Source organism: Nelumbo lutea, chromosome 6, assembly GCF_056320005.1.
Source record: "Nelumbo lutea isolate HS-2025 chromosome 6, American lotus-T2T, whole genome shotgun sequence".
Taxonomy (NCBI): domain Eukaryota; kingdom Viridiplantae; phylum Streptophyta; class Magnoliopsida; order Proteales; family Nelumbonaceae; genus Nelumbo; species Nelumbo lutea.
This window is the reverse complement of record NC_142689.1, coordinates 70,846,643-70,874,525: the sequence shown is the minus strand read 5'-3', so window position 1 is coordinate 70,874,525 and position 27,883 is coordinate 70,846,643. Positions and strand designations below refer to the sequence as shown.

Sequence of the window (27,883 nt, the reverse complement as noted above, 5' to 3'; positions counted from 1 at the left end):
TATTCTCTTCGTAGTTTTCTCAAAGACCCATCTGAATCGAAGAACCTCGAATGGGATCTAGTTGACTTCGACCCAGCGGGCCTTGTTCGAGTTGTAGTTTTATACATACTTTGAATTTAACTATTTCCATTCTAATTATTTGATTGACTGAATGGAATCTGAATCTCATTTTCATTTTTGGTGGAATAATATTTCTTCATTTCCTTTCTTAAAAATGAAATCTCATTCCAATTTATTCAATTTCAATTCCAGTCTAAACCAAACATCATATGTGAATAGATCATTCTGATTCTAATTCCCATTTCGAAAGCAAACCAAACAGACTTTTCTTTTTTATGAAAAAAATATTAATTACTGATCGGCACATTCTATGATGCAGAGGAAAAAGAAAAGGCTTGATTGATCTGACGGACGGCCGAATAAAAGTAAATGTTGATAAAAAAATGGGTGCATGTTCAAGCGAATAAACGGTGACAAGTCAGACTGAGACAGGATATGGTGTTAACGTAGCACATGTGTGCATGTGCAGTGGTGGGGTCGCATGTTCAACACATCTGCGTGGGGCCTTTTTTTTTTGTGGCTTTGTGCAATGTGCAAGACCTAGGGAGAATATTCCCTACTGGGCTTTCGGCTTTCCTTGACCCATCCGTCTTAAATTCTTGGGAGGGAAATGGGCCAGATATCGGGTCCAGTCCAAAAAAAGTATACAGCCCTGCAATCCCCAACCCCACACACCTCCAATCTGTTTCTCCATGGAATCAATCTTGCGTGTTGTGATGGTCTTTTAAACCAAACATAATGGTCCCTTGAATCAGATGCTGAAGATAATAATGAGAAGAAGAAGAAAAAGAAGATAGCGGGTGGGGGGGTTTGGGCCCCACACTTACGTATTTACTAAGCTATGGGCTTTTGAAACCCTCGTAGGAAACATGCCAAATTGTTTGAATTTGCCAATTCAATTCATTCAGTAGGTTTAGTCCACCTCCGGTAGGTAGGGGTGTCAATTGGACCGGCTGGGTCCAATATGAGTCCATTACAGATGTATGAGTTCCAATCCAATCGGCGAATATTTTAGCCCACTTTAGATAGGTCCAATTCAATGTTTGGGCCGTCTAATCTGTTCAAGTTGGTTTTAATTTAGATTGGTTCCAACCCAAATCTGGTCCATTGACACCTGTATGCCTATTAAGTGTGGATTAGTCCAATTCAATATGTTTTATTTGTCCGTCCAATCCAAAATCATTCCATGGACGCCCCGACCCTACCAGTAGGTACATCAGCACTAATTTTCTTTTTATGGATTTAGCAGATTCATCAAAGAGATTAACAAAAAAAAAATAAACAAACAATGATTTAGCTTTGATGTAAATCCAATATAAACGTTTAAACTTTAAACTGCTTTAACGTGTTGTGTTGTAAATAAAAGTGATATTATCTCATCCTATTCATTCTATCTGATTTAGTGTGTGTTTGGAATCGGGAGTTTATTGAATAAATATTGCCACATAGGCGGTACTTTATCATTTCCCCCATTATGTGAATCCATATGGATAGGGAATCTCAAAAGTAGACTTTGGTTTATGTGTGCGTTACTGTTGGAGAAACTTCATTTTAGTGCTTTCTTCAATGGGTAGGCATTTAGTCACTGCTTTGCTGATGTAGCGCCTAAGTATCAATAAACGGATAAATCATTGATTTTCTTGATTTTCCAAACAAATCAAGTATAAAACGTTTAATCAATAAATATCATTGGTTCCAAACACATAATTAGTCAGAAACAAAAAATATCATTGATGTAATTGATTGGTGGTTGTAAAAATAACAATATCAAACATATTGACAAACACCACCCAAGTATTCACTTACCAAACAAGTAAATGAAATTATGCTTGTCATGTAATTGATTGGTGGTTGAAAAAACTAGTGGTGTAATTGATGAATGAAATTATGCCTTTTCTATTATGACATTTGCAATGAATTGTTTGTTGCTCAACTGCAAAGTAACTTTTAGGCATGTCACATTTGTGTAAGAAACATGCCCTATTTCTTGCCCAATCTTTGATAGAAATAGATTAGAGGGCCCAACCAAATACCATTCTATTCATTTCTTACTCTCATCAACCAGAAATGGCCACAATTTTGCCTTTCGAAAATGAACCAAAATCTGTTTTGCTTTTGCAAAATTTAAGAATGGAAATTAATGAATTTGTTGAAGATTGGTTGTCTGTTTTGAGGGAAGATTTTCATGAGGATAAGAAAGGGAGTCCGGATCTCCTGTCCACGTTTATCACGGTCATACATGGAGAACATCTCATCCTCTGCATAGTATTTATACAAGGGGAGATGCTCCCAACTCACAGGGGGTGGTGTATTGTAGATAGGCATGGGCAGAAGATCCGGAGTTTAAGAAAAGATAGGATGAGAATGTTCCCAATACATGATGGAGTGTAGTTGTGAGGAGCAGATCCCAATTCTTGACAAACATGGCTTATATAAGTTGTTTGGTTGGGGCCCACCAACTTCCAAAGCCAAAAGCCCCTGAAAACCCTCCCAAACGGGAACTTAATTGATATCAATGTTTAGAAATGGTATTAGTCCAAATATTTTAACCTTTAAAGGAGGGGAATGATGGTTAAAACATTAAAAGAAGTACAGCAAAATTTTCCCAAAATTGGAATGTGTTTCCATCTTTTTCTAGGTTGTTCAAATAATCAACTTTTAGATCTAATCACCAAAACAAAAAAAATCAAATCGTGTCTTTTCATTTACTCATAGTCATAGAGATACACTGATACACATAGCATATTTATTATAGGCCCAAAATCAGGCCTGGCCCGTCCTGAGCCCGGGATTATATTTCATGCCTCTAATCGATGTTGGGTTAGGCCCAAGCCCAAACTAAACCCTGAACCTAACCGACTCGACTGAATGGAAAGGGCATATCCAACTTGCCTCGCCTCAATTGACACTATAACTCCAATGTGCGTTTGTTTTTGGTGTAAATACAAATGGATGTAAAATTCTACCTTTGATTCTCATTTGCTCATATTTGTTTTTAGTGTAAATATGAATTGGTGTCGACCTTCACTCCCAGTCTGTATTTTCATGCATTTGTTTTTAGCGTACCCCATTGGTTGAGTTTTCCATCGATTATCAAGTTTGAAAAAATTCAACAACTCATTAAAATTTTAAATCCCTCGGGGTTGAATTTGATTTTGATTTCCTATCCGATAAATCGTTAAAAGGGTCCAATGAATTTAAATTCAGTTGAATATTCAATTTGAATTTGGCCAATTAATTCAAATACCCACATCTGAATCATGGTGAATTGTTTCACCATTATATCGTTTATAAAACAAAGAAAATAATTAGTATAATTTTATTAGAGAGAAAGATTGAATCAGACCATTAATCAAATCTCATGGTGTTGCAATTTGATTTTCAACAATGTGCCTTTCGATATTTACATTATTGCAAACAGGATCCACACAGATGGTCATGATTGTACTACATTAAGTAAATGTCTCTTCTCCATCGTATTTCTATAGAGTATTGACAACACCCACCTTTTCAGTATATTAAGATATAAACTTTGGTGGGGCTATCTCAAACACAAAACCGGATGCTGGAGTTGTAGCTAGAGACCATTGCAGATCCTCAACTGTAACTCGCTCTCTATAGCATTGCAGATCCTCAATTGTATCGGGTTGGACCTGATCCATTAACAGCCAAAAGGGTGGTGCAAAATTATTTGAATTTGATTCAATTATGTGAATCTCAAATATGAAATCAACCTTTTTAAATTTTTGTTTATACCCATGCTCTATGCACATAAACTGATGAAAAGGGTGGTGCAAAATTTTATACTTTTGCTCCATCAAATATAATGTTGGTATGATAAGCTCAAAATCCCATTAAATGAAGACAGCAAGATTCAAGTCAAAACACCCCCTAATATTTTTTTTTGAGGTCTCCTAATAGAATTTGGAAAGGAGGGTAGGTGCTTGGTTCAAAGTTGTGTGTATTTTATCTAATGTTATGGAGGCTGAATCATTTTTGCCTTTAAGTTGTGGGTCATCATTGGTTTGAATTTTTGGGTCCAATAGGCCAGATTGTACCACATCAGCAGCATACACACACACAAACACACACACATATATATATATATATATATATATATATATATATATATATATATATATATATATATATATATATATATATATATGTGTGTGTATGTGTTTGTGTGTGTGTGTGTGTATGTGCCTGTGTGTGTATATGTAGATAGATAGATAGCTATTCAATAAATAATATATAATTATATTTTATAAAGCATATGCATTATTTTATTTTTAATTTATATTTCTTAATTCAATTTTTTATTTTTTATTCGTAAGAAATGCTAAAATTGCAATTTGAGGGTAAAAAGTTTTTTTTTGGGCAAAAAATAGTGGGTGGTACCTTGGAATGCATAGATCTCGAAAAGTTGCCAGAAGAAAAAAAAATCGGACATCCAAACGCAAAACGGCCTCTGAAAGTTTGCACATACATTGAGTATGCAACCCGTGACTGGATGACTGAGTTGAATGAGTCAATGGGTCAACGGTTTAATCGCTTAGGTTGGACGATTTTTTACTAAGTCAGTGGGTTTTGACCAAATCTCAGGATTTTGCCCAAATTGAATTTGAAATCATAGCTAGGTGATAGTTTGAATGGTTCGATGTTGAAAACACTAGTTTCATCCATGATTCATTCCAAAATCAATTGAATATTGTTTTTGAATACAACTTTCTATAGTTTTCTCAATTAAGAAGCATAGTTCGCTAATGTAAGTATGACCAGAAAGTCTCACATAGAAATATGGTTCTACTCATAATGTCTTTCTTTGATGATGAACATATAATCAAAAATAAATAATAAAGTACATATACCTATGATTATAAAATCAATACTCATATATCGTGGTTTAAAAATTGAACCATGAACGAAACAACCTCTTGCTAATGACTTAGTAATTGAGAAGGTCACCCAATATTCATTTGAATATGAAAGTCTGTATAACTGCAACTCTGGTGGTATCCTTAGTGGACCTCGTGTGCATCTTTCTCTATTCCTACCCCTTTTATCTCGTGTGATACAAAAAATAGAATAAAATAGTCTCTTTTGCATGTATAGCTTAAAAAAGTGGCAAAATCTATGGTTAGGAGTGAGAAATAAAAACAAAAAATCTGAACCGACCAAAAAAATTGATCGAAATTGAACCGAAAAATCGGTTAATTGAATTGATTGATTCGGTTTCGATTTAGTGTTTTTAAAAAATCGAAGATACTAGTTTGGTTTTGATTAACCAATATAAAAAATCACTAGTTAATCGAACCGACCGATATACATATATTTCTAAACATTTTATATATATTTATTTATATTATATATTATATATATTATAAATTAATAAATATGTATTATATATATATAAATTCATATATTTATAATATATTATATATTATTTAAAATTTAATATTATATATATTTATAAATTTTTATTGTATATTTTTATAATATATTATAAAAACTAAAAAATCAAAAAATCAACTAATCAAATCGACGGTTAACTGAACTGGTCAACCGATTAACCGACTGGCTTCGGTTCAATACTGGTTATCGGTTCGGTTCCAAAAAGTACCCACGGTTTGATTATCCGAATTGTGAGCACTCCTATCTATGGTGCATCCATTGCATTGTAGAACAAAAGACATGATTGATTAAATGTGATGTCAATTATATTTTGGGGGCGTTCTTTTTTCGGATTTTGAGAGGGGGGAAAGTTGGTCAATGGGACTTTGGTTCCCATTGACTAAGAATCCCTCGTTCTATTTTCAGATTTAAGTGGGGACCAAGGAAAGTTTATTTTCTTGTGTACCACTTACTCGGGTAAGTGATACCCATCTCCTGGGTGGGTAAATAACTTTCCCACGTAGGGGGAAAGTTGCTAACACTTGAATGGGACAAAAGTGTCCCTTTTAATAATGGATTTTTATGGCTAAAATTGCCATTGCCTTATTTACATGTGAAATAAAAGAACATGGGTAAATACACTTACCTAAGTAAGTGTTTCCCAAAAAAAAAACTTATCTACATAACTACATTTATTCAGGTAAGTAACTTACCAAACATTTTCTAAAACATGATCCAATGAAAAATAATCTTTTCACACTAATTATATCGACATTCTGACAATCAATTACAAAAAAAAAATTGATCATTTACTTGATTGACCAATTTACCATTGAGGTAGTAGTATATAAATGTACCCTTAATTGAATTCTTTAAAAAATATCATAAAAAATATTAATAGAATTCTTGTCTTGTGCCATCCTATATTTTTTTTGAACCATGACCAAATACCACCTTACCGGTTAGCGTTCCTCTCTACGCGTTAACTTTGGCATTCCATAAAATGTTCTCAACAGCAACAGCAAAGGCTATTGGCCCCCAACAGTCAAATTTTTTTCGAAGAAGTACAAACAGACCAAATGCAGATTTCTGAATTCCACTGCAGAGTTATAAACATTCAAAAGTTAAAAAACCCCCACTCTATACACCAATGACTGCCCATGAATTAGCATTAATTCCGAGCTGGCCCCCACTCTATACACCAATGACTGCCCATGAATTAACATTAATTCCGAGCTGGCCCCCACTCCAACTGCACTTTGGACCTAAAAATTCTGACCCTAGGCTGAACCGTTATTCTCCCAAGTTTTTCCCCTCTCTATACTACTATTACTATTATTATTATTAGGGAAAATTTCTTAAAGTACCCTCAAATTATTTGACAATTGACTAAATCCTACTTATCTTTAGTGTCCATTAAGAGAATGATTAAAAAGATTATTTTGCCCATTATTTTTCTTTAAAATTTCAAAACAAAACATTTCACACCTTGTTGGGAGTGAGAACCAATCCAAATGTTTGGAGTAGACCATGAAAGCATCCAGATTGATGGTACTCGGCCATCACCTCCTTGGTATATCGGCGGCAACACATAGGAACGCAAGCTCAGCACTCATGGTGTTTATCATTTCCCCTTCTCTTCAATATTTTTAACAGAAACTGAATGCTGCACCATTTGTCCCTAGAAATCAGAAAGCAACGGGATAACAAATCAGAACACAATTTCAATGAATGAAGACCCACAAGGGTGATAGCTATTTGAAAGCGATAACTTTGGTGCAAAATGTATTTTTCTGAGAAAATACTTACCCAGATAAGTGCATTTACCCATATATATATATTTTTTTTATTTCTCATGTAAATAAGGCAATGGCCATTTTAGCCATAAAAATTCATTATTAAAAGGGGCATTTTTATTCCATTCAAGTTTTGTCAAATTTTCCCGTAAGTGAAAAAGTTATTTACTCACATTGGACCAGAAAAATAAACTTTATCTGATCACCACATAAATCTGACAAAAAAAAATAGGATTCTTGGTCTCAAAATGGGAAAAAAGAATGCCCCCTCAATGCATACCATTCACCACTAAATTTGAAGATGAAAATTCCACCAGACGTGACAGCCAATCTTTAAAGTAGAATCGGCAATCTGTCTCTACACGAGAGAGCGTACCGAGAGACCCCAGAAACTAAGGAGACCCAATAACTTGTTTTGAACATGCCTGTGCCAGACGGTGGTGTGGACCAGTAGCCCATCACAGCTTCTAATCCCGTTCAAGATGCCTTCGTGGAGTTTCGATGTTGTTCCTGCTGCCATGAATTAAAACAGCTATACTTTTTGACTTTTGCCTATGGTGATGATAGTTATTTAGATTACGACGAGGTTCTTGCTGCCATGAACTAAGCATTGAAGACCATCTCAGATGAAAACCATGTTTAACTCCCATTATCGAAACAAAACTTTAGGCTCAGTTTGGAAGGAGTACAAATATAAACATGTAGAGTACAAAACCTTGGGTTTTGTATTATTTTGTATATATTTGTATTTGTACTCTTTTCAAATTTAGCCTTAATGATCAAAGTTGAAAGTTTTTCATCGTAAATATACTAAAAGATGATGAACATAATACGCAAATGAAAATGAAATCTCTGCTAAAACTGAATCTCAAAAGCAGAGGAAGATTAAACAATGAGGAACTCAGTTTCTTGGTTTCATCGATCAATTCATAGAATCAAAACTAAAAACAGAACTTTTTAGAAACAAATCAAGAATTGATGCCACTAATGACCAGATCAGGAATTGTAGAAAACAATGCTTTAGAAATACCCAAAGAAGCATAATTTGTTAGTGTTCCAGAAACTACATAAGCCGTTGTTCCATCAATTTCAACTCTGTTCACAGAAAGAGCATGACGCCATGTAATGCTGTCGTTAAATGCAGACTTTTTCTGAATCAGGTGCGCAGACTAGAACCTCATAGAGATTGGTGGAGACCAAGACTTGAACAAGAGCTCTTAAGCCGGGAGCATCAATCCTGTTGTCGTTGGTTACCATGATTACCGATTGAGTACTGGAGCCCTAAACACCCTCCATTTCCGTTTAGAAGGAATCTCGATCATAATTGGAAGGTTGGATGAGAAACGGGAAAGGAAACCGCCTGCCTCAAAGATTGGAGAAGATACAATGGGGAGAAAGAGTGTCAGTTTTGTAGTAGTTTTGGTGGGTATTACAAAAGCGAAGACCGGAGAAGCCATGGCCATTGAAAGCTTCAGAAGAAAGGAGAGAGAGAGAGAGAACCGAGGAGATTTATAAGTTGCTAAAGATGATTTGTCCAGGTGCCTGTCGAGCTAAAGGTCAGAAAGGGAAGAAGAAGGGAGGTGCCTGTCGAGCTAAAGACTAGAGGTCAGAAAGGGAAGAAGAAAGGCAGAAACCGTGAAGAAGAAAATTTGAAAAATAAAAGAGCGCGAAATTGATTATGAAAAGGATAATATTGGGTTTTAAAAGAACTATAGACATCATATGGCGTCACATGTCAACGATTGTGATTGTACTAACGGACACTAACCGTAAGAATAGATAAATAGTAAGAGAGAATTAATCAATTTTCTAAAATTTATGGGCACTTTAAGAAATTTGCTAGGTAAATCTCTTAAATTACCCTACTGTATTACGCCTATTGTTTCTAATAATTAACTAATTCTACTCTTATTGTGAACATTTATTCAAAATTTATACACACGTCATGTATATTTTTTTTAGACTTAATTTTTAGGGGTGCACTTTTTCTGGGTTAGGGTTAGAATTTTGTCAAAATTTCAATAAGCCCAACCCCAAACCCAAACCCGAAACAGTGTAAACTGTTTACTCGGGCCAATCCCACTTGCACCCCTACCAATTTTGCTTGACCCTCTTTTTCTTTCAACAGCGGTAAATCGAACTAGTTCGGTCCTTAATCAGCAGTGATAGCCCCCTCCACCTTCTCTCTCTCCTTCTTGCCCTTCGTTCTCGGCGATGGTGATTCCTCTCTCAACGGCGATGGAAATCCAAAGCATCAGCACCCACACCCGCTTCTAGTTGTCCTCTAGGAAATAGGAAACAGAACATGAGAACTGTCAATTTCGAGAGATGACCTTGCGTCGCTCGGCGATGGTAACTCCTCTCTCGACGGTGGAGTTACCATGGCCGTTGAAAGGGGACGAAGACGAGGCCGGAGCGACGCCGGAGAATGCCAGAAAACTGCCGGTGTTGTATACTCAGCACCAGCGCCGGAGCGCTGCCAGTGGTATTTTGGTTCTGGTAGTGTGCTTGAGAGCCGAGGTCTGGTAGCGACACCGGAGAACACTGGAGCGCTGTCGGATTCCAGCAAGGGGGAACTCCACCAGATTCCAGTAAGGGAATTTTAAGGAGATGTCAAGTGCAGCATCTGGGTGGGAAGGCTTCGCCCAACATCTTCACAGAAGCTTTTCATTTCCGCCGGCTGTACCATCGAGCCCCAAAACAATCCCGTCAGCAAAAAACCCGAAGCAACGCTCGGGAGGAAGAGATCTTTGGTCTATTGATGAATAGGAGAAGGCTTCGTGGTGGCTTCAGGTGGGGAAGAGGTTGAGGAGATTGGAGAGGAATATTTCAAGAAGCTCTGAGAGAGCGGTCTGCTCGGACCCATTACTCATCTACGATGGCCACAACAGATCCCCTCACAGTTGCAGGCTGCATCCATGGATTCGGTGGATGTCAATTGACATTGCCAAGGAAACCATGTTCTTCGACTTCAATTCTGATGGAAAACCGAGTTCGGGCTCTCCTTGCCAATGCCCCCGATGCACCTGTGTAGCGACGACCGGGGAGACTCTCGCATGATCATAAGAATAAGGAGATTCGAATTTGATTTAAGGGTAAAATGGATATTTCAGCCCTTTATTAATATTTTAACAATAATGATAATTTTCCGGAACAACAGGAATAACGTTAGACAAATAACGACATATTTAATAAATTTCGCAAACAATAGAAATAGTTTAAGAGATTTATCTTTATTATATTATTATAAAAGGAAAGTTACTAATATTTGGGTAGATCCCACGGCCCAGGGGCAGGACACAAAAAGGTGGACAAAACTGTTTTGAGTTTTGTCGTAATGTTAATAAAGGGCCGAACAGGAAAACAGTGATGGTTGCGTTTGATACACGTGATTTGATCGGAGGATAGAGACGGGGTGAGATTGTATAACTATGGATTGCGAAGGGTCGTATCACAGCTTAGAATTTAGGTTTGATAATTTATAGGTATAAAGATTAAAGAAGAAGATAAGCTGATGTTTAGGTGCGTTATGGTGGTCCCCACTCTCCACTGGCTAGCACCTAGATACAGATGTTGATCCGCTTTGGAGGAATGAGGATCGGCTTTGGTGTGTACTTGGTCCCTTTGGTTTGACGACAATTTACGTGCAGCATCACATACGTAGACACACCAGCTATCAATGTCAAGCCCATTGTTGATCTGTTGTACAATATTTTAATTACCATCAAAACACTTGTTCTCTGCCTTTTGTATAGCGTTGTCTGTGAGGTACTTACTAACTATCGCTATCAGATTACACTCAATCAATGATGACCTTCACATATGTGCATTATATAATGCATTAATTTATTATTTATGTGAATAAGCTCGTCAACACGTAACTATGCAAGAGGGAGAGCAGACCGGCAACTATATAAGAGGGAGGGCAGACAGGCAGGTGACGATGTAGCGGGTGTCCATCAAAAATTGAAAAACCGAATAAATCTAACAAAAAAAGTGGCCAATCGTATTTATCGGTTCGGTTTTGATTTCATATTTTTGAAACAACGGAAGAATCGGTTCAGTTTTTGGTTAATTAAAAAAAAAAATTGGTGGTTATAATATATGTCACAATTTTTTTATATTTTATATCTAATATTCATTATATATATTATATTTATAATCATCTATTTATAAATATATTATATATTTTTATAATATTTATAATATATTATATATCATTTATTATTTATAATATAATATTATACATATATTTATATTATATATATTATAAATATAAAAAATCAAAAAATTGAAAAACCAAACCTGTCAAAAACTGAAACTGGTGGTACCAATTCGATTTGCAAAATTTGCTCATGGTTCGATTAACCGGACTGTATACAACCCTAGAATGATGACCATATTTTAAAAATTTAACACCCCTCAAACCCAACCATTTTTCCTTTTAGGTTTATACACCAATGGTTCAACTTCAATCCTTTTGGTCAAATATGCCTATTTATGATATTTTAAATATATAAAATAGATAGAAATATAAAAAATATATATATAGAAAACTATAAAAAAATAATATATTTATCATGCTAAAGTGCAATAAATGAAATTTATGGTTAACAATGATGGGAATGGATATGAATAAGCCAACAAGAACAAAAGGAAAAAGAAGGTCTAACTAATGATCTATTGATCAAGTCAAACGGTTCTAGGTAGGAGTGTCAATGGAACAGTTTTGGGTTAAACCCATTTAAACCAAAATCAATTTGAACAAATTAGATGGACCAATAAGACATATTGAATTTGACCATTCCAAATTTAATGGTCCAAAGTATTTATTGGATTGGATTAGACCTAATCGATCCATAATGCATTTATATTGGATTGAACCAATATTTGATCGAATAATAGAAGATAAGAATACTAAGTGTCAATGGATTGGAACCGATGTAAATTAAAATATATTTGAACAGTTTAAACAATCCAAACATTGAATTGCACTACTCCAAAATGTTTATGAAGTATTCATTAGATTGGATTGGACCTGGTCCATATGTAATGAATGCATATTGGACCAAATCCGGTCCACTTGATACTCCCACCAATTCAGCAATCGAATCCAATAATCATGAGCTGAAAACATTGATCTAAGCTAACAGCTTGGGCAGAGGACATGACTCTTTCACTTTGTAAGTTGCAACAAAGATTTGGGACATTTTTGGTTAAGAAAAAGGTTAGGATCATCATCCCCTGCCCCAGCCCAACCTAGTCCAGTGTCCAGTCACAAAATATAGGCCTACATCAATTCAGGCCCTAAACAGAGCTAGGTTTGGGCCCCGGTTGTGTCACTTATAACTTAAGTAATCAAATAACTGGCAGGTCCGGTTCGGTCCAGCGGTCCAGACTATGAGACTATGATGACCTTTACAAGTAATCAAATATAGGCCTTCACTGGTTCAAGCAGCTGATACTGCGGAGAGCATTGCTCGCGCCACTCCGTATGTAATATATTATTGATTTGATTGAATTGAATTTAATAATATATTTTTTAGTTTCTAATAATTAATAAATAATAAAATTATAAAAGGCAATAAAAAACAAAAAAGTCTCTGGTCTGGTCTCTCCAAAACTCCATATAAAAAGGGGGGGGGGGGGGGGGGGGGGGCAGAAACCAACGGAAACAGACTAAGAGAAGCACATTCCTCGTCCGTAGCTCATGGTCGTGGATTGGAACTGGTAAGACGTTCTCTTCCGAGCTCCTCCTCCTTAGCTGGCCTTTGACAGGTACATTCATTCACTCCATGAAAACAACACAAGCGAACGAACTAGGGTTTCTGAAAGATACTCGTTCAATGCCCCCCGAACATTCATTCAAATCCTTCGCCTTTTCTCGTTTGATATTCCATTTTACACACTCCGTTTTCTTTTCATCTCTTACTTTACTCCTTTTTCTTTTATTCCTTGTTTAATGGTTCTGCGTATATTCCTGTCGTTTAAAGCTTTTGCGTTTCGGAATTCTACGATTCTTCTGATCTCATAAACAATTTCCAGTTGAAGCCTCAACTTCTCTTTTACTGGGTTGGCACCGCTTACAGGCCGATCATTCTCCGAGATCTGTTATTGCTTCCATTTCACAGAAACTTTATGCTGCATACGGATTTTTCTTAGTTTTTTCATTTGTTTCTTTATGCATTCTCTGCCGGTTGGAGACTTGGGATTTTGCTTTCATCTTAGTACTAGAAAAGGAAACGGACGTCCAATGATCCTATGCTATGTAGTTGTTGAATTTTAATTGAGAAATTCTTAGGGATCGCATTCAGTTTTGGCTATATCGTTTTTCTTTCTTCTTTTTTAAAATTTCCTTTGTAGTTACAGAGTCTTGTCGTCTGGAGTTATTCGCTGATTGCTTCGAATTTTTATCATTCAACGTAAGATTTTTAGTCGGTGTTCTAGCAGGAAAGTTCCTTATAACTCTGAATCCACACTACAGCTAGCGAGTATTGGTGATCCCAGTGGTGCTTGGCTGTTTCGAGCTTTACACAAGTATTCTAACCGCAACTTGTGACTGAAGCGAGGATCAGAAAGCCAAAATAGGATATTTGAGTGCGGAAAATTTTCAGCTTTTATTTTGTTTTGGCTTTTTTTCTTCCGCAAATAGGATTTTTTTTTCAGTAGAGTTTTATCTGGATATGAGGGTCCTGTCAAAGTGCCAGCTTGGCGTATTGATTTCTGTGTGCATCGACCCTACGAATACAACGACATCGATTCTATACCTTTGATCTTATTCTTGGAGTCTTTTAGATGGCATTTCCAGGGTCTCTGATTCGAATTTACTGTCCCTGAAGGACTCTACTGTTTTTTTATCGGAAGATACCTAGGTGCGTGATATCGGTGTAGGTAGTTTTCTGAGGTATGTGTATTTTTCTTAGGTATATATATGTATTATCTGTTGGTGTTTATTACTGCTTTGTTTATCTGTAGCTCTTGTTACTAGAGTACTTTTTTGTAGTATTCTGGTTCTGAGCACATGGACCACTTCTGATTTTCTGTCAACACGTTGACCATTGGCTCAATTGTCTGGACAGGGGAGGAGACTCCATGACTGATTCTCTATAACTTGATGCGCGACGGAAGTTTCCACTTTCTATTGTCTCTAATGTGGCTTTCTCGCCTGCAGGTTAAGTTGGTGAATAGTTGTGTTCAATTATTGGGAAGATGAGGGGAGCTGTGCTTGTAGCCGTAGCTGCTGCCATCGGCAATTTGTTGCAGGGGTGGGATAATGCAACAATTGCAGGTAAAAGTCTCGGTCCCTTAAATTGCTCCTGTTTGGAAATTGGTGCTTCAAGTCTAAAGTTAGTGCATACTATGTAAATTGGGAACTGGGAACTGGGGTTTTGGTCTCCTACTCCACCTTAAAAAATCAGTGAAGAAGAAAACAGTACTAGAGACTACGAAAAAGACCTGTTTCCATATATTATTGGATTCTTAAAACGTATTTGAGTCTTTTTAAGGACTTTTTAGTTATTTAAAAGTGCTTTGTGGGTTTGCACCGACTCTTTTAATGGGAGAAGTGTCCATGTTGGACCAGCATTGAATTTTTGGGATTCCATGGATTCTTGAATGAGTCTTTTGCACATCATTTCCCTTTATTTCTTTGCTTAAGTGAAACAAATTAACGCCTAATGTAAATATTGACTACAACGTTTCCATGCAACAAAGATAGAGCTTTTTAGATTTATCTTTCTTCTTTCTATAGGTATGTGATGTCATGGTGCAGAAGATAAGGACTATGTAACAGTATTTACTGTTTACAGAAGATAAAGACTATGTAACAGTGCTTACTGTTTACTGGACATGGTTGCAAGTCCTTTTCTTTACCATTTTGCCAAGTCAGACTTCTAGATATGTGGACTCTGACTTCTGTATCTGTTTCCATGCAACACTACTTTCATGCTACTCTCGGTATTTTCTTTCAATGTACATTGATTTTTTTTTTGTTGAAAGAAATACTTGTGATTTCTGCAGGTTCTATTCTGTACATAAAGAGGGAATTCAAATTGGAAAGTGAACCAACCATAGAAGGCTTAATTGTAGCAATGTCACTCATTGGAGCCACATTTATTACAACATTCTCTGGACCTGTATCGGATTGGCTTGGTCGGCGTCCAATGATGATAATCTCATCAGTTCTCTACTTTATCAGTAGTATAATAATGTTATGGTCTCCTAATGTTTATGTCCTACTCTTGGCGAGGCTTTTAGATGGATTTGGAATTGGTCTGGCAGTCACTCTTGTTCCTGTTTATATATCTGAAACTGCCCCACCAGAAATAAGGGGATTACTGAATACCCTTCCACAGTTCACTGGTTCTGGTGGAATGTTTTTTTCATACTGTATGGTTTTTGGCATGTCGCTTAGGGATTCACCAAGCTGGAGGTTGATGCTTGGGGTTCTTTCTATTCCATCTGTAGCATACTTTGCATTAACGATATTTTTCTTGCCCGAGTCTCCACGGTGGCTTGTAAGTAAAGGAAAGATGCTTGAAGCAAAATGTGTTTTGCAAAGGTTACGTGGCAGGGAAGATGTCTCAGGTTGATCCTGATCCTCAGTTCTTGTATTTTTCCCAAATCTATACTACTAGCATGAATTAGAAATCTGATGCATTTTCTCTTGTTTTGGGTACATATATTTATTGCTTTTGCGTTCTGCCATAGTCATCTTTTTCTTAATGAAAACTTGACAACTTATCTATCATGGGAATACTGAAGCTCCTTTTAACCACAGGTGAGATGGCCTTGCTAGTTGAAGGTCTTGGAGTTGGGGGTGAAACGTCTATAGAAGAGTACATTATAGGACCAGCTGATGAGATCACTGACAACCAACATCCAACAGCTGAGAAGGACCAGATTAAGTTATATAGTCCTGAAGAGGGCGTCTCATGGATTGCCAGACCTATCACTGGGCAGAGCACTCTTGGTATAGTGTCTCGACATGGGAGCATTGAAGGCCGGCCGAATGTGCCCCTCATGGATCCCCTAGTCACTCTCTTTGGCAGTGTCCATGAGAAGCTTCCTGATACAGGTAGTATGCGAAGCATGCTCTTCCCCAACTTTGGTAGCATGTTCAGTGTGGTTGAACAGCAGGGTAAGGAACAGTGGGATGTGGAGGGTCTCCAGAGAGATGGTGAGGATTACACATGTGATGCTGCAGGTGGTGATTCTGATGACAATTTGCAGAACCCACTGCTCTCACGTCAGCCAACAGGCATGGAGGGGAAGGACTTTGTCCCACCTATTTCTCATGGTAGTATTTTAACCATGAGACACCAAAGTGTTCTCATGCAGGGAGGGGATCAAGTGAGTAGCATGGGTATTGGTGGTGGTTGGCAGTTGGCATGGAAGTGGTCAGAGAGAGAAGGTAAAGATGGAAAGAAGGAGGGAGAATTTAAGAGGATTTACTTGCGTGAGGAAGGTGTCCCTGGATCCCGGCGTGGGTCTCTTGTTTCACTTTCTGGTGGTGATATCCCTGCAACAGGCGAATTCGTCCAGGCTTCTGCTTTAGTTAGCCAGTCTGCTCTTTACTCGAAGGATCTTAAGAAGCAGCATCCAGTTGGACCAGCAATGGTTCACCCATCTGAAACTGCTGCACAAGGGCCAAGGTGGGCTGATCTTTTAGAGCCGGGAGTCAAGCATGCATTGTTTGTTGGGGTTGGGCTTCAGATACTTCAGCAGGTAAGAAACAGTTTCTACTGAAAAATGTATACAGCTCCACTATTCTTTCATTGCTGAATCAAAATAACTACATTTTCCAGATGCAAATCCTGATCTTTATTGTCTTGGATACAATGTTTTAAAGCCTGGCCTGGGGGTTGAACTGCTTTTCCTTCCAGGTTAATGGGTCAGCGGTTCAACCATCTGGGTCAGTAGGACATGACCTGCTAATAATTTGTTCCCCTGAAATTTGAGTTAATTTTCAATTTTAAGAAGTATTGTGCAGGGCTTGAGGCCTGCAGGTTCTTCATTTCTAGGATTTGAAACAACCGTTTATATATATATATATATATATAGTAGGCCCTGTCCCAGCTGTACCCGGGCTACGCAGAGCAGCACAGTGCATGAGGCTGGCCCTATTCTTAACTAGGGGCGATTCATTTCTAGCCCACCTATATGCTTGTCTCGACCTGGGCAACAAATTTCTAGGGTTGGGCCTAGATTTTGTGTTCATGCCTGGTCTGGGTGAAGCCTCTGTGTATATCTGCAGACTGTAGGGATAAGGTACATCTGTCCCTCCCTAGACCCTGCATTGGCAGGGAGTCCAGATCACCTGCCAACAATACTCATTCCAACCCTCTACCAACTTAATCTAACACCACACATCTCACTGAGACTGGGACCCACCCTAAAAGTGGGACTTGCCATGTATGAGATGTGCGGTGTGAGATTATGTTGGTAAGAGGGTTGGGACATGTTTTGTTGGCAGGTGATTCGGACTCCCTGCCAATGCAATGTCTGGGGAGGGACAGATGTATGCAGCCTTATCCCTGCAGATACAGTTGGTAGAGGGTTGGAACGTGTTTTGTTGGCAGCCGATCCGGACTCCCTTTCAATGCAGTGTTTGGGGAGGGACAGATGTATGCAGCCTTATCCCTGCAGATATACACAGAGGCTGCACCTGGACCAGGCCTGAACACAAAATCTAGGCCCAACCCCAGAAGTTTTCTGCCCAGGTCGGGCCATGCATATAGGTGGGCTAGAAATGAATCACCCCTAGCTAACAACAGAAAGCTCTAGATATCATAAGAGTATTATCATCCAGTTGAGGCAAAATCTGATTTAGTCTGCATATCTCCATCTAAACCATTTATACTTTCTGTGGAATAGCATAGAAATCCTTTGTTGTCATAGTTTGGGAATTTCGTTTGTTGTTCTCTGAGCTTGCTTAATTTGTTTTTGTTTGAATTACTTCATTGAAATTCTATCAGTACTAAGGGATTTGGCAGTCATGGAAGCATGATGAAAGTGTTAATTCCCTTCCCATGCTAATGGATCTAGATTTGTTAAATTCTGTTAGTTTTGTGTTGTTTTCTTGTATGGTGATTGCTAAAGTTATTCTTCTATTTATTTGCATTTTTTTTCAGCATTCTATTTATTTATTTTCTTATTTTTTTGTCTGACATGTTTATATGCTTTTTAATCAGTAACTGTTTCTTTTTGTGATCTGATATGTTTATATGCATGTATGTTGTTTGTGCAGTTTGCTGGAATAAATGGCGTTCTTTACTACACCCCTCAGATTCTTGAACAGGCAGGAGTAGAGGTGCTTCTTGCAAACATGGGCATTGGTTCAGATTCTGCCTCTTTCTTAATTAGTGCACTTACTACCCTCTTGATGCTTCCTTGTATTGCTGTTGCAATGAGGCTCATGGATATTGCTGGGAGAAGGTAATATCTTTATCCTGTGTGGTTCTCAACAATAGTTTCTTTTTTGAATGCTCAAAATATCATTTATTGCTGTTCCTCATAAAACCTGCTAGGCTTTTTTTTCCTGGCACTCCACAGAATTTTATGGGCTTGATGTCTATTTACTCTAATGTCCATGCCCTTAGCATGCTTGAATCTTATTTTTTCACATATATGTTGTACTGAGATTTAAAATTTTAGCTAATACTTGTGGGTTGTAAGGTGTCTGATCTAATGTCTAATTGTAACTTGTAAGGAACTTGTTAAAATGAACTGTCAGATCATACTGGTTAGTTGTGAGTTATGCACTGTAATAGTCTTTAATGCAAGTATGCTGTAACCTGTTGCCCTTCTTCACTTGAAACAAATTTAAGTATCTGACAATCTTGAATTGTATAGCTGAATCTTTGTAAAAATGAACGGGGAGGGTTTAGGTGGTAGATGCTAGACTAACCTTTAGGGTACCTGGCACTTGTTGTACATGTATTGTTCTTTTTTCCATAATTAATAAGATTTCTACTCTTACCAATTAAAAAAAAAAAAGAAATCTAGCTGAATCCAGCAGGGCTAAAGAAATGAGCAACTGCCTATGCTTTCCTGCCAGATAAAAATTTTGCACTTGTTTCGGATTTAGATCTGTTTAGTTGGAAGTGTGATTTGCACCAATACCTGATAGGCTGATACAAAATTTGCACTTTTTTTTTTGATCAGTGATACAAAATTTGCACTTTTTGTCTTATTGACACATGACACTCATTGCAGTGCAAATTTTCACCCCAAATAGGGATGCCAGTGAATTGGATTAAGTAGTAAACTTGCATTGACCCGTCTCTATTGGGTTAGAGTTGGATCATCCTTGATCAGGTCTCAGGTTGGGTGGACTTGTGCCAAACCTGGCCGGTTGACATTGTAGCATTGAGATATTTGTAAATATTGCGGGAGTTGACCATATGTTTACTTTGTATTGCCGCCGGGGAAGGGTGGGGCTGGTTCTGTGTTCTATTCATATAGTCGGGTTTGAGTTACACAGAACACATACTGAACCCATCCCATTGACATTCTTAATCTCAAAACTGATGCAAAATTTGTGCCACCTTCCTTCTACCTTAGTTTTTTCTCATATAAAGAGGGGACCATATCATTTTACTTCCTATTTCTCTCCTCCCCAAAAAGCAACCTTCTTCCTGCTTCATTTTCTTTCATATGAAGTGGGACCACGTCATTCCACTAATGATTTTACTCAAAAACAAAGAAAACAAAGTGAAACCTAAAGTGAAAATAAATCAGAGTTTACAAAATCAAACCTAAAGGGGAGGAAGCTGATTTGAGAATGGATGGTGGGATTCTAGAAGAAAAAATGGAGAAGGAAGGTGGTTTTCTATTGAGAAATTGCTGAGAAAAATGTTGAAATTGGTAAAAGCCTTGGTTTGTTCCTTTTGGGAGGTGAGGCATTTGCTTGAAGAGCCATTGAGGAGTTTGGGAGGAGGGAGGAGAGATTGAAAAAAGTTGGTGTGGGGGAAGGAGAGGTCTGGAACAAAGCAGATGATGGGAATGATGAAGTGTATGAATGGATGGTGGGATTCTAGAAGAAAAAATGGAGAAGGAAGGTGGTTTTCTATTGAGAAATTGCTGAGAAAAATGTTGAAATTGGTAAAAGCCTTGGTTTGTTCCTTTTGGGAGGTGAGGCATTTGCTTGAAGAGCCATTGAGGAGTTTGGGAGGAGGGAGGAGAGATTGAAAAAAGTTGGTGTGGGGGAAGGAGAGGTCTGGAACAAAGCAGATGATGGGAATGATGAAGTGTATGATGGGAGTGATGAAGTGTTTGAGGGGGAGGATTAGTGGAGGTTTGCGCAATTCATTTTGCCTGCCTCATGTTGTTGGTTGAGGTTGGATGCCTTTAGTTGTAGGGGTCAGGGATGGGGTGTTTATTGGGAGGCTTTTGTAGTCTTGTTTAGAGTCTTCTTAGTTCTGAGGTCTTTCTTTTCCTTCTTGTGGGTGACTGCTTGTCACCTCCCTCTTATATATTTTTTTGCTTAATATATTCCTTTAATTTATTTCTTTTTATTATAAAAAAAACAGAATGTACAGTCAGCCCATTTGCACTCCCTCCCATGCATTCACACCTGTGCAACTTAAATTTGTAATGCAAACAAATGGAGCCTTTAGGAAATATCTGTTTATTAAGTGTAAAAAAGATGCATAAAATGGTAGTGTTCACTGAAATAGTCTTTTATAAGCATTCATTGGCTCATTAGGTTTGTTCAGTTGAGCCAAGGATCTGAAAACATTGAATTGGCTGACCGAATCTAGCTGAGGCTAAAGAAATGAATATCTCCCATGCTTAGCTAACTTGTGATTGAGACTTATGATTTAGCCATTTAGGAAAACCTGTTTCAAGTTAAAAAAGATGCAAAAAGTGACCAGCAGTTTAAGAATCCATTGAATATAAATGGAGCCAAGAGAGCACCTTTGATTTTGCGAGTCCTGGAATTCATGGGTATTCGGGTGCATGTTCCAACTTTCTATAGAGGTACGAGAACCTGTAGTAAGTATATTAATCTGTTTAATACCCTTGAATATCTGTAACTAGAGCCCCCCCCCCCCCCCCCCCCCCCCCCACCTTCTTTACATGAGAAATAAAAGAACATGGGTAAGTGTTACCCAGGTAACTGCATTTACCCGGGTAAGTGACTTACCGAAAAGCGAACGGGGCTTGAGAGTTCAATACTTGGGAGAGTTCAATCTATCAAAAAAGAACTTGGGAGAGTTCAATGCACGATGGTGTCAAAGACAGTTTTACTGCATTAGCTTGGCTGGAGGCTGACTTTCAAGACTGATAGAATCTTTAATATCCCAAAATATAGTTAAAATTAATTCTGGTGGTTGAGCCACTTAGGAAATATGGTTAAATTATGTTAGGAGTTTCGTGTGTTCTCATTAATTTATTAAACAATTTAAATATAGAGCTTACAATATGTTGTAAGTTCTCCTGATATATATGCTTCTAAGATTTGCATCATCTCTGAACACTTGGGATGTGCAAATCAAGGAAATGTTTGATGGTTTCTTTCAATCTCTTCTGAAACAAAAGGATACTTGCAATTTCTTTTAAAGTTTGATAAACTGCTCTTGCTAATTGTTTTCTTTTCCTCTTCCCATTTTGTTCCCTTATTGCAGGTCGCTGCTGCTTTCAACAATCCCTATCCTGATAGTCTCTCTTGTGGTTCTAGTCATTAGCAATGCTTTGACTATGAGTTCTGTAGTTCATGCTGTACTCTCAACTGCTAGTGTATTGGTATACTTCTGCTGCTTTGTCATGGGTTTTGGGCCAATTCCCAATATCCTCTGTTCAGAGATCTTTCCTACACGGGTTCGTGGTCTGTGTATTGCCATCTGTGCCCTTGTATTCTGGACTGGGGACATTATTGTCACCTACTCACTCCCTATGATGCTTAATTCCATTGGTCTCTCTGGTGTCTTTGGAATCTATTCTGCTGTATGCTGCATTGCATTGGTGTTTGTCTTCTTGAAGGTTCCTGAAACAAAGGGTATGCCTCTGGAAGTCATTACAGAATTCTTTGCAGTTGGTGCAAAGCAGGCGACTGCCATGAATGACTGATTTGCTCATGAAGAGAGAGGGATTTTCAACCATTGTTAATTTTTTTAGGAAATTGTGAGTTGCAAGCCGACTTTGGCTATGATGAACCGATGGTGTTTTGAGTTGAAGAAAATAGCAGGGTTGGTTTTGGTGGTGATTCCATGAAAGAGGATGGTGAGCATCAAAGGCAGAAAGTTATGAGATGAGGATTTTAGTGGATTGAGAGAGGGTTTTCTTTCTTTTCTTTTCTTTCACTGGCTTCACATTTTTGCCCTTTTATTATCTTTGTTTAAAATTTGATTTGTCTTCATTTAAAATTTTACTGGGTGAGTTTTCCCTTGTTTAAAATTTGATTTGTTTTCATTCAAAATTTTACCCAGCGAGTTTTCCTTGACTTGTTGGTATGAATTATATTTTTAAGATAAATACAAATGCGCAATTGAAGAACGGCAGACACTGGTCGTTTTATATTCTATGGGATGTAAAGTTATTCGATCCACACTGCCTTGCTAGCATGATTGGATTGCCTAATTATATTGATTGTTGAATTACATACTATAAACTCTTACAAAAAAAAAAACAAAAAAACAAAGGCTGGATGTAAAGTTGTTCGATCCAAACAACTAATAGTCGTAATCAAGGCCTTTTATGGATTTTCATTTCGAGTCCCATGTCTACTCTATAGTCTACACTGTATCACTATAAACTGTCCTCTTTGGAACAAGAACAACTTAATGGGTCTTACTTTAGGAAAGTTTGTTTATTATTGGCCCACGTCACTTCTAGTAAGTATTAATGAAATGGAAAATCTATGATGCAGAAAAAGGTATGAAATGGAAGGAGTTTTGACCAATCAAAATCTACCCATGAATTTTGATAAATAACACCTTATTTGCTACCATGTTTGTAATTTCAGTTTATTGGTCAGTTGTTTTTCCCATATCATAGTCGAACCCTTAATGAAAATAGATACAACTGCTTGTAAACTGACTGAATTGTACAAACGACGTTAGGTTGCTTTTGTAATTTTTAAACTAAGCTTTAAAAATAGTAAGACAAAAGCCTACTTTCCAGTTTTTACTTTGCAAACCAGAATACTAGATTTCATCCTCTAGAATCTATGCTCACCCTTAGTCATTTTCTTGGTCTCTGCTGTAAAAACCATAAATATAAAACCCATTGTCCAGTTTTAACTTCTTTCCAAACCAAATTTTATCCTCTAGAATCCATGCACACCATCTGCCATCTTGGTTTCAGGTGAAAAACCGGTTAAGTGACTTTTATCTTTATCATTGCTGTATTTTTTTTTACCAGAAAATAGAAAATAGTTCCAAATCTTAAACTTCTTGGTCCCCAGTGAAAAAACGATTAGTGGCTTTTATCTTTGATCTTTATTTGCATCCCTTCAACTCTGCAAATGCTTTATTTTTTCTTCAATTCTGTAAGCCAGTAGATAATACTTCAATTTGGAGAGTGAGATTGTTTTTAGGGTTTTATTTAGAAATAGAAATTAAAAAGAGAACCAACTTAACGGCATCCATAAGTTACGTCCGTTTATAGAAGCATTATATCTGTCTTCTTACTATCTGACGTGGCAATAAAATTGATGTAGGCCAATAAGAAATGGTTTTAGGTCGAAAGAGTCCTTTCTTTGAGGAGCCAAGTAATACTCACTTTGGGGAGGGGGTTATTAGCGTGGCTCTTGCACTTAGTGCTGTAAAGTGGGCCGTGCTGGGCCTGGTCTGCCATTGTAGCAACTAGGCTGTGTTGTGGTCCGGCCCATGCCCCTGGGCCGTGTTGGGTTTGGATTTTGAGGATTGTGGGCCAGCATGGGCCCATGGTTTGGCCTATATATATATATATTAATTTTATTATACTTTTTTTTATTTCAATTGTATTATAATTTTTAATTTAACTTTATTATTTTATATATAAACAATTGTATACATCAAAATTTATATAGAATAAAATTTTAAGATATAAAATTTTTCAGTTTTTTGTCTATTTTGTTAATTTATTTTAAAATTTCATTATTATTATTATTTTTTAAATATGCCTCTCATGGCCCAACCTGGCCTAGTGCCATGGGCTGTGCCAGGCCTAACTTTTTAAGGGTTATCGGCCAGGGAGCACGACCCAGTTAGGCCCTCATACTGGCATGACCTGGCCCGCAAAATCATGCTATACCGACATGACACATTACGACCCACTTTACACCTTTAAGTTTTGCTATTCCAACGACCCCTGTGGGGGATTCGGGTGTATCACAAAATAGACTGCCCACTAAATCTTTACTGATGGCTAGGGAATTGTTATTTTTGTGACGAGACGTAAGGATACAGATCATGTTTTTAAAAATTGTAGTTTTGCCAAACAAGTTTGAAGGATTGTAAATGGCAGCATCATGGGGCCTGGGGATAATGATTTATCGGTTCAGGAGTGGTGGTCAAATTTGTATAGCAAGTCCAGCTCTATGAAACCAATGACACATGAAAAATGTTGTTTTATTCTTTGGCAGGGAAAAACAAAAACAGAAATGAATTAGTATTTCACAATCGGTGCCTCCCACCTACGATAATCATTCATAGAATAAATAAAATATTAAATCCACATTTATATCAAAATATTATTTGAATCTCAAAAAATTTATACAAATATAATATTAATAAGAGAATAATTATTTTAGTATTTAATATATATATATATATATATATATATATATATATATATTTAATTTATGTTAAATAAAATCATATTTCTTATTTAGAAAATAAAACAATTATTTACAAAATATTCAAGAATATAATATTAAATTGAATCTATCTACTAATCTACATTCATTTAACTTCAAAAAATTATAGAAATAAAAATATTAATAATGAAATAATCATTTTAGTAATTAAAAATTATGAATTTGCATATGATATGTACTTTAGAAATTTCAATAGATTTGATATAAATAATATTCAAAATTAGCATTTTATAAAATAATGGAATAAATACTATATCAAATCGAAAGATTATTTGAATCTCAAGAAAGCTATACAAATATAATATTAATAATAGAATAACTATTTTAGTACTTAAAATTTATAAGTTTACACATGAAACTTATTTAAAATTTTTATTTATTTTTAAAATTATTAATTAATATTTTAGTTTACATTAAATAACATGGTATTTATTATTTACAAAAAAACAAAAAATGTTTATAAAATATTCAAGAATATAATATTAAATTGAGCCTATCAAATTTATTAATCTACATTTATACCAAAAAATATTTTTAATTTTAGAAAATTATAGAAATAAAATACAACATCGAAATAATCGTTTTAGTAGTTAAAAATTATGATTTTGCATATGATATGTTAGAAATTTTAATAGATTTGATATATTTTAAGTTGAGACTATACATTTTATAAATTATTAATTGGTACTTTAATTTACATAGAGAATTTAATATTTGATTGACCTCTTTGTTGATGTATAAAAAAGTAAAAATAGTAAAAAAAAGGTTTAAGAATGTTTCCAAATTCCAATAGCCCAAAAGAGGATAAAAGCGAGAAAGTTTTTGGTTATCAATCAGTACTCATTAAGCACGTTTCATGCATGCCTATCCTCTTAATGAAGTGTAGAAGATGAAGTGGCCAATCAAAATTGTGAAGACGTGCTACCTATCAATCTCCAATTCACCTCAGCCCTATACTGACTTGGCGCGCATTTGTACTCTTGTGATGCGATGGGCCCTAAATCCAAGGTTTTAAAAACCGACTCAGAAATAAAACCACTTTGACCATTGGCTTTTTGGGTCAGTGGTTTGATCGTCCAGGTTGAACGATTCAAGCTGTTTGATATATTTAACCTTGGATTGGAATATTAGGATAAAAATGATAATACATGCATATATGGTTACAATGGCTAAAAAATAATGATAATTTATGTTTGATTGAAGAGCAAAACAAAGTACATAAGAGCATGTATCAATAGACTACACTAACTCGGTTGATTGAATTAATAGTTTGGCTTTAAATTAGCCAAAGTCGGATTTGGGTTAGACCCACCCATTAGAGCCACAAGCGGATAATGGTATAGAGCCACTAATTTTGGGCAGATTATCAACAAAAATTTGAAAGATTAAATATTAACAGATCACAATATTGGATAACAATAAGATTGGATAGGTATTCCACTTGATTACATAAATAGAACAGAATAATATTAACGGCAAATTCACTAGATTATATGGATAAAATGAAGTTTCGAAATGTAATAATAAGATCAAATGGATGCCAAAACCCATTAATTCTGAAAATTCAAGTGGTATTTTGACACAATTATCTCTTTTTTTAATAATTATTTGCGTCTTCGCAATTTCCAGATTTAAAAAAAAGTGAACTTGGTAGTTGTCAGCAATTTCAAGATTTTATTTATTTTTGTTTCGAGAATTCAACAATCATCTTAAGTAATATTATAATTCTCAGTATTGCCGAAAATTCTAATTTTTGAATTAAATTTAGTAGCTAAGAGTTAAAAGGTATTAAAATTTGAGCATAAAATATTAAAATTATTGAATGGCTGAAGACATTAAAACACAATTATACTTTTCAGTGCTACGATAAATCAGGGACATTAGAACATTACAGCGTTCAATTGCTGAAAAATACTACCAAATATTATTAATTATGAAAAATCAGGGAATATTACAATCATAGTCGAATCCGTCATAATGACAAGTCAATAGAGTTGAAACCCTAATAGTGCAAGGGTTTTTATTATTATTTTTTAAAAAGCCTCCTGTAAGAAAAAAACTTTCGATTTTTTTTTTTTTAACTAGCCGTAGGGCAGTCGTGTACTGATCCATCGGAGGACGAAGATCGAAATCCCCACAAGGCGCAGATTCATTAATCCTTCTAGTGACAGGTATCTACAGATACACAGCTCCTAACACTGAGTTCGGCAACCAGCCTCAAACTCAAGACTTGGACATCTTTATATTGGACCAGGTGGCAAATTTTCAGATGGACCGAAGTAACTCTGTAGCAGCTCTTCTAATGCAACCCACCTCACACTTTGGCAATACTCAGATGGACCAATACATGGCTGACTGATGGCTTCCCTTCTCAATTAGAGCCTGATCTACTCTGCTCACAACACTGCCCCATACTTGTAGTAGGTATGACTATAAATATTTCCTCTCACTTATCAATATAATCTCTGCTTTCCTCTGTGTATCATATATTTCTACATGATTATACTATCGTGGAACATTAGAGGAGCCAATGGCTCCAAAGCGGTTCGACACCTGTAAAACTTATATAAAAAAGAGAGGCCAGACTTGACATTCCAATGTGGAACCAGACTTACCCAACAAAAGAGTGTTATATCAGTAAGCAGTCATCTAATTCATCTCATTATAGGAAATTCACCTCCGAGTCAACCCTGGCACGCACTTCTGTTCTATGGTCTATGGTCATCCACAAAGGAGCCATCAAAAGACTCTGGAAACAAAACAAATCTCCATAGTGATGACTCAGATACATGACCCAAAAAACATTATAGAAATGCTCTACCAAAACTTT

At 36.5% G+C, this 27,883-nt stretch overlaps 1 protein-coding gene and 1 long non-coding RNA gene across 8 annotated transcripts; one reads left to right on the top strand and one right to left on the bottom strand.

Moving 5' to 3' along the window:
- Positions 1-6,272: 6,272 nt before the first annotated feature.
- LOC148849556 (uncharacterized) lies at positions 6,273-10,448 on the bottom strand. The gene is made up of 3 exons (XR_016101128.1): positions 7,531-10,448; positions 6,943-7,135; positions 6,273-6,553 (listed from the first exon to the last, which is right to left on the bottom strand). It is a non-coding gene; the product is annotated as an uncharacterized LOC148849556 (long non-coding RNA).
- A 2,407-nt stretch (positions 10,449-12,855) lies between these two features.
- Positions 12,856-22,753, top strand: LOC148849555 (monosaccharide-sensing protein 2-like). Of its 7 annotated transcripts, none has more exons than XM_088951934.1 (7): positions 12,899-12,980; positions 14,046-14,122; positions 14,422-14,538; positions 15,270-15,836; positions 16,030-16,976; positions 18,499-18,686; positions 21,881-22,753. In XM_088951934.1, the coding sequence occupies exons 3-7, from the start codon at positions 14,460-14,462 to the stop codon at positions 22,320-22,322; spliced, it is 2,223 nt and encodes a 740-aa protein (XP_088808060.1). In that variant the 5' UTR covers positions 12,899-12,980; positions 14,046-14,122; positions 14,422-14,459; the 3' UTR covers positions 22,323-22,753. The 7 variants fall into 7 exon arrangements, with proteins under 7 accessions (XP_088808055.1, XP_088808060.1, XP_088808053.1 ...); XM_088951927.1 differs by having other exon boundaries at positions 14,046-14,154; XM_088951928.1 differs by having other exon boundaries at positions 12,920-12,980; positions 14,090-14,154.
- The last annotated feature ends 5,130 nt before the right edge of the window (positions 22,754-27,883 follow it).